At 34.6% G+C, this 7,612-nt stretch overlaps 1 protein-coding gene across 2 annotated transcripts; it reads left to right on the top strand.

The window, feature by feature from the left end:
• Window positions 1–949: 949 nt before the first annotated feature.
• On the top strand, window positions 950–6,278 carry LOC100804112 (putative RNA polymerase II subunit B1 CTD phosphatase RPAP2 homolog). 2 transcript variants are annotated; one of them, XM_006575209.3, is made up of 7 exons: window positions 950–1,052; window positions 1,692–2,312; window positions 2,551–3,360; window positions 3,415–3,638; window positions 3,780–4,043; window positions 4,963–5,121; window positions 5,885–6,278. In XM_006575209.3, exons 2-7 carry the CDS (start codon window positions 1,724–1,726, stop codon window positions 5,987–5,989), a joined length of 2,151 nt encoding a protein of 716 aa, XP_006575272.1. In that variant the 5' UTR covers window positions 950–1,052; window positions 1,692–1,723; the 3' UTR covers window positions 5,990–6,278. The 2 variants fall into 2 exon arrangements, with proteins under 2 accessions (XP_006575272.1, XP_003519102.1); XM_003519054.4 differs by having other exon boundaries at window positions 3,445–3,638.
• Window positions 6,279–7,612: the final 1,334 nt, after the last annotated feature.

Genomic DNA, 7,612 nt, shown 5'->3' on the forward strand with positions numbered 1-7,612 from the left:
AAACATGAAGGATGTGCACAAAGTGTGACTATATGATGTGTCAATGGGGTGTAGAAAGCAAATGCTCACCTCCCCCTCTAAAATTTAATTGGATTGGGCTTCTACCAATTCAATTAAATTTTATTTCCCAAAACACACATCCAATATTCACTTAGTGTATGTGAAATTATAAAACTACCCCTAATACAAAAACTAGTCTAGGTGCCCTAAAATACAAGGGCTGAAAAATCCTATATTTCTAGGGTACCCTACCTACATTATGGAGCCCTAAATACAAGGATCAAATATAATGATATCCTAGTCTAATATATACAAAGATAATTGGATCCAACATTGGTCCATGGGCTCAAAAATCTACCCTGAGATTCATGAGAACCCTAAGGTCTTCTTCAACAACTCTAACCCAATCCTCTTGAAGCCTCTTGCTCATGGCTCTAGTGACTCATCCCTTCCTAGGGAGGATTGCATCAGGATATATCTTACTCGGCCCCACGGTGGGCACCAAAATGTTTCTGTCACAAATAGACTAGGGAAAAATATTGACATCCAAAAGATTATTGATAAGTTGATATCCTCTTTTAAGTAGTACTTGATTTAATTTCTCAAATTTAATTCAAATATTTTTTTTTTATCATTTTTCACTTTTACAACTCTTTCATTCCTTCATATCAAACAATGCCATAAGTTTTTTGGGTTGATATAGGATTTTGATTTTTTCTTGTTCTTTCTTTTAAATGAATGTTTAAAATATCAGTAAAATGTGTATACTAAAATGGACGATTTTTTTATAGTAAAAATTCTCAAATGATAATAGTTAGTTAGATAGTAAAATATGTAATTAAGTAAATACTTTTTTTTATATGCAATTAAACAATATTATAAACTATCGATAGACGATAACCGTAAGTAATATATTATATAGATTATTTATTTAAAATAAGTAGGTATAAAATAACACTAGTGCGGTGTTATCAAATGTTATTTCCCTCGAATCCCTAATCAAGTGTTTCTCCCTCCCCTTTCTCTCTTCGTTCAATCGTGATCGTAAGACTGTGAGTAACACCTCTGCTTCTTCTTTCTCTATCTGTAATAATTTCAGCGTTCGTGTACCCACAAACAAGAAATTGAAGCATCGCACCCACTAACGTTGTTCCAAAACAAAAACTAAAGAAAACAATCGAAATTTTTTCCTTCCTTTCACTCTCTCCCCCAATCTTTTCTATCTCTGTTAAAAAAACTTTGCTTTTACACCTCACAAGTAAAAGTTTTTTTTTTTTCCGTTAACTGCAACCTTGCCTTGTAACAAGAATGGGTCATAGGGAAAGAGCTTTAACCTAGCCACCTTTTTAACAATTTTTTTTTTTAATTTCTGCGTTCTATTATTGTAACTAAGTTAATGGGAGTTTGTTGGCTATAGAACGTGAGAGGTGTAATCTGTGCAGTTATTGGACATTTGGACATGATCTATTGTGAGTAATGAGGCTTCTCAGGGAATAAATTTGATCTTAGAAACATTTTAGAAAAAAATTAGTGTGTTTTTGTAATACTTAATTATCAATGCAATGAATTTTATCTTTCCCTTTCTGGGTTATGTGCTCTAATAGAATTATGATTGTGTCTTGTGACTTTGAGTTTTGTTGGGTTGAACTGTTGAAGCAACTTATTGTGGTGTTCTTTTGTACATGATGCAGTTCAAGCTATTTGGTTCTGAAGCTTTTGTTCAATGGCAAAGGACAAGCCTGTTTCTGTCAAAGATGCCGTCTTCAAATTGCAAATGTCACTCCTTGAAGGCATTCAAAATGAAGACCAGCTGTTTGCTGCCGGGTCTTTGATGTCAAGGAGTGACTACGAAGACATTGTAACCGAACGATCCATCACAAACATGTGTGGTTATCCACTCTGCAGCAATGCTTTGCCATCCGATCGCCCGCGGAAGGGTAGATATAGGATTTCACTGAAGGAGCACAAGGTCTATGACCTACAAGAGACTTACATGTTTTGTTCTTCAAATTGTCTTGTTAGCAGCAAAACTTTTGCTGGGAGCTTGCAAGCTGAGAGATGCTCTGGTTTAGACCTGGAGAAACTAAACAATGTTCTTAGCTTGTTTGAGAATTTGAATCTGGAACCGGTGGAGACTTTGCAAAAGAATGGAGATTTAGGTTTGTCTGATTTGAAAATCCAGGAGAAAACAGAAAGAAGCAGTGGGGAGGTGTCTTTGGAGCAGTGGGCTGGACCTTCAAATGCAATTGAGGGATATGTACCAAAACCAAGAAACCGTGATTCTAAGGGTTTGCGGAAAAATGTTAAAAAAGGTGAGGATTTTTTTGGGTTTTCTAGACAATTGTGAGAAACTAATCAGTTAGCCATATGCGATTTCTTGCTTAAGAGTGTCCTTTTATTATCATGTTTAATGTTAGGCCTATGGATGTTTATGGCATGACTGTGAAGTCTGAGGCTGAGGCTTAATTTATGTGAAATGGAATACTATAATTACTATTTCTTATCCTTTTTTCTCTATCCAATCAAGTGAGCTTTGATTCTGCATTGCAGGGTCCAAAACTGGTCATGGCAAGTCAATTAGTGACATAAATTTAATTAACAGTGAGATGGGCTTTGTGAGTACTATAATTATGCAAGATGAGTATAGTGTTTCAAAAGTACCGCCAGGTCAAATGGATGCAACTGCTAATCATCAAATTAAACCAACAGCTACAGTCAAGCAGCCAGAAAAGGTTGATGCTGAAGTGGTCAGGAAAGATGATGATAGCATTCAAGATTTGTCTTCATCTTTTAAGAGCAGTTTAATTTTAAGCACCTCAGAAAAAGAGGAGGAAGTAACTAAATCATGTGAAGCTGTGCTCAAATTCTCCCCCGGTTGTGCTATTCAAAAGAAAGATGTTCATTCAATCTCCATATCAGAAAGACAATGTGATGTGGAACAGAATGATTCTGCTAGGAAATCTGTACAAGTCAAAGGGAAAACGAGTAGAGTTATTGCTAATGATGATGCTTCCACTTCCAATTTAGATCCTGCCAATGTTGAAGAGAAATTCCAAGTGGAAAAAGCAGGTGGATCATTAAAGACTAAACCCAGATCTTCCCTTAAATCTGCTGGTGAAAAGAAATTTAGTCGCACTGTTACTTGGGCGGATGAGAAAATCAACAGCACTGGGAGTAAAGATCTTTGTGAGTTTAAAGAATTTGGAGATATTAAAAAAGAATCTGACTCAGTAGGAAATAATATAGATGTTGCCAATGATGAAGATATATTACGTCGTGCGTCAGCAGAAGCTTGTGCTATTGCATTGAGCTCAGCATCAGAAGCAGTTGCCTCTGGAGACTCGGATGTCAGTGATGCTGGTAATTACTGTTTCTTTTACGAGTTTTCTATTTAAATTAATTGGTCTGTAAAAGTTTTCTCGCCTATGAATGAAACTTGTGCAGTTTCTGAAGCTGGAATCACTATATTGCCACCTCCACATGATGCTGCTGAGGAAGGTACTGTGGAGGATGCTGATATACTACAAAATGATTCAGTTACTCTGAAATGGCCAAGAAAGACTGGAATTTCTGAAGCTGATTTCTTTGAATCTGATGACTCATGGTTTGATGCTCCACCAGAGGGTTTCAGTTTGACTGTAAGTTTAGTGAAAATTTTAGAAACATTCAAAGCTGTATTAATTTCCACAGTATATTCTATGGCATAACTTGTGCTTTCTTTCTTTCCTTTCTTTTTTTTTATAATTTTTTGTTTGTTTGTGTGTGTAACTTTATTTCAGTTGTCACCTTTTGCAACTATGTGGAATACCCTCTTTTCATGGACAACATCATCTTCTTTGGCATATATATATGGGAGGGATGAAAGTTTTCATGAAGAATATCTATCAGTTAATGGCAGAGAATATCCTTGCAAAGTTGTCTTGGCAGATGGTCGCTCATCTGAAATAAAACAAACTTTAGCCAGTTGTCTTGCTCGAGCTTTACCTGCGCTTGTTGCTGTGCTCCGGCTGCCAATACCAGTATCTATCATGGAGCAAGGGATGGTAGGATCTTGGAGTTATCTATTTTTGTAGTTTATTTTGTAGTATAGTTGTCCCAAACTAAGAGTCATTACAGATTTATTATACTTCAGCAGGCATGGTCTGGTTTGTTTTACACCATTCATTGGGACTTAAAGGAAAATCATTTAATATAAGCATATGCATGTTAATTTTTGTGAGAAATAGATATGGATCCATTGCTTGAAATAAGAGACACGTGGAAATTAAAATATTTGAGCCTGTAGGATAAATACTTCATGCTATTGAAAAGAAAAGAAATAGAATTTGGGGAGAGGGGGTGGGGTGCTGCTGAGCCCCTTGTATCCGTCCCTGCCTGCATAGTCCTTGCTATTTAAATTCCTTAATCATTATGTGGTTCGATTCAGGGAAAATCTGCAATAATTGCAAGATACCTAGTTGCATTGGTCTAAGCACTTAAACAAACTAATAGTGACTTCTTTTTGCTGGAAGCAAATACTAAAATGATTTCTCCATGTTACATTGATTTAGCATCTGCAACACATTAACTGCTTTTGGTTGACAATTAGGAGGATTCTTGGGTTTTAAAATTATGCCTTATTGTCTGAGAAGACAATATAATTTTTGAGAATCAGTTTAGAAATCAGTGAAAGTAGGGGAGTCTTGGCACAGGGGTTTCAAGCAATGGCATCAGCTTCTTGCAGAGACAATGCTGGTTACTACTTCCTACACATATTGGGTCCTACCCTTCCCTGACCCAACACATAGCTTTATAGCACAAGGTTCCCTATTTTTAAAGTTTAGAAATTTCTAAATTCATGAGTTTTAGGCTATAAGTTGCAGATGGATTTAATCTTCATATCTGTATTGAAAAATTCTTTAATATATCCATTTACTTGGTGCATGGATGGGTTATATGTTAATTCTCGTGACTTTCTATTAGGCATGCTTGCTGGAGACAATGTCATTTGTGGACGCACTTCCAGCTTTCAGAACAAAACAATGGCAAGTGGTTGCTCTTTTGTTCATTGATGCATTGTCCGTATGTAGATTACCTGCTCTTATCTCATACATGACGGATAGGAGGGCTTCATTTCATAGGGTGAGAACCTTTTGTTTATATCATACTAATTTATTATTTTATATACATGATGGATAGGAGGAATCTGTTTGCGGTGCATGAAGCATTATATAATGATGTTGGGTTGTATATATATTCAGGCAAAAAAAGCATAATCCCATATTATGGCTCTGATCTTTTGGTTAGGGTAGTTCAGTTAACATCTGATATCTCCATTATTTCAATTGCTAAAATTTTGGTTACTTTTCATCTGCATTTCCTTTATAAATGTTTTGTTGCCCAATTCTTGATCAAATGGGAGCTTAACAACATAAATCCCACACAACTTAGCTACAATGTGCTTAATGTTGTTCCCCTTCTATAGCTTTAGACTCGATGGCCTTATTTTATGATTCTATAGTTTAGTTCATCTAGTGTGGTTCTCCACTTCTCCTACCATGGCTGTGGACTTTAAATTCTTGTTTGGTTTTCCATCATGTATTTTCATGCTAATTTTGTTTGAAGTCAGCTAAACCACAAGTCGTGCACATAGATTGCCATAGGCACAAATTTATGGCACGTGGACATGGAACCCAACTTGGAAATTTTTTTCTTCTAATTTGATTCCCTACATATGTGTGTTGGGGTTGCAACAATTTTGATATGACAGCTGGAATATGGAGGTTAATGATATATCTTATTGTTTTGTTGTTTTATCTCCTGTTATGTCAGATTTTGATGTTATAATTTTCACTCTTCTTTTGAACCTGTTAACCATTGTTCTGGTATTGATTTGGCGAAACAGGTTTTGAGTGGTTCTCAAATACGTATGGAAGAGTATGAGGTTTTGAAGGATCTTGTAGTACCACTGGGCCGAGCACCTCATATCTCTTCCCAAAGTGGGGCATGACAACAAATAAATGTTGGACTTCACCAACGATGAGCGCAATATTATATGCTCTAATGCTAGCTAGCGAGTGATAAATGCAAATTGATATTCAAAATAGACATTGTTCTAAAATATTGTCTTCCTGTTAAATGGCAGTTTGTATGTTTTTATTTTATTTTATGCCAAGCAGTCTGTAGAAGGTTCTGAAGATGTCTATTGGATTACTAATCTTAGAGGTGCATGTCAGGATGGTTAATACAGAACAAATATCTTCCCGATTATAAGATTGATTTTACAGATTTAATTTTAATTAAACATGAGTTTGTTATAAGATTATTTTTGTTTGGATAACAAAAGATTAGAATCTTGATTGTCACACAAAGTTGTTTGAAAATTTGAAATCAAAATTGATTTTGGGGTATAATAACCAAAATGGGTTTTAGACTTTAGTATCCATATGTACTTTATATAGTCTATTGTAATTCTTTATATATATATATATATATATATATATAAATTAAATAGCTTGGTTTTTCTTTACAAATAAATTACCATAACAATCAAATACAAAGTAGATAACAGAAAGATGCAAATAAGAGAAATAGTTCATGGTACAAAACAGCTTAATATAATAACATACAATAACGATACTAAAAATTTTCAAATGGTTGAGAAAACAGATTTTTTTCAGAGGTAAATTGTTTTGGTCCTATGGTATAAGTATAACTTCCTAATGGTTAAGAAAGCACATTGACGGTGCATGCAATGGATGGGCGGCAACATGTGATTTTCCAAATTCTTCTACATTGTTGACATTTGGCGGTGCTGTATCATGAATATCAGTTCCTCTTCTCTATGCAACGGCACACCACGAAACACCACCACCTGTGTGGCTCTACCCAAAGAGAAGGGTATAGACGGAAGAAAAAAAATGATATATCATGACTCACGTTCTTTTGGATCCAAAAGCTACTTTTAGTAGCGTTAACAATAACGCAAGCTTGCTCCATTGAATCATGTTAGGAGAGAAGTGTTAAACATGTTGGTCAAAACTATAGTCTAGTTTGACTAGACTCAAAGTTTGTTGGTTTCTAACGTGAGAATCAAACAAGTTCTAACTGTGTGTTTGAATAAACATTTGCCTAATCAATTTTAAAAGAAATTGATTTTATAAAATTGGTTTCAGAATTGATTTTGAAGTGAAACAATTTATTGGTGATTTTTTTTAAAAGCAAGTTAGTAGTCAATTTTTGTAAAATTTGAGTTTTTCTTTTAAAGTTATTTCAACTCAATTAATTCTTTAAGGTAAGATCAAACATGTGAATTTAAATGACTCAGCATGACATTAAACATGCACTATGTTGTGTTTGGTTTTGCATTCAACAAGGAAAAACTTCCGTAAAGAATCACATTAGCCACACTTGGTTCTTGTTTAACAACTTTGCATTCAACGAAGGGGGAAATTGTTCCTGTTAATTGATTTTAAAGTGAAGAAATTAATGTTTGTGTTTTTATGTTAAAAGCAGGCTAATAGTAAAATTTTGTAAAATTTGTGTTTTTCATTTATAAGTTACTTCAATTCAAAATCAATTCTAGATTTATAATTAATTCTATGAAGTGAAACCAAGAATGTGAATTATAATG

The sequence above is a fragment of the Glycine max genome, chromosome 2 (assembly GCF_000004515.6).
Source record: "Glycine max cultivar Williams 82 chromosome 2, Glycine_max_v4.0, whole genome shotgun sequence".
Classification (NCBI taxonomy): domain Eukaryota; kingdom Viridiplantae; phylum Streptophyta; class Magnoliopsida; order Fabales; family Fabaceae; genus Glycine; species Glycine max.

Bases quoted from the DNA above. Each gene is read 5' to 3' on its own strand.
- LOC100804112 (XM_006575209.3), top strand. From the start codon at position 1,724: ATGGCAAAGGACAAGCCTGTTTCTGTCAAAGATGCCGTCTTCAAATTG. The intron at 2,313-2,550 runs GTGAGGATTTTT...TCTGCATTGCAG, and splicing joins GCGGAAAAATGTTAAAAAAG to GGTCCAAAACTGGTCATGGC. The intron at 5,122-5,884 runs GTGAGAACCTTT...TTGGCGAAACAG, and splicing joins GGAGGGCTTCATTTCATAGG to GTTTTGAGTGGTTCTCAAAT.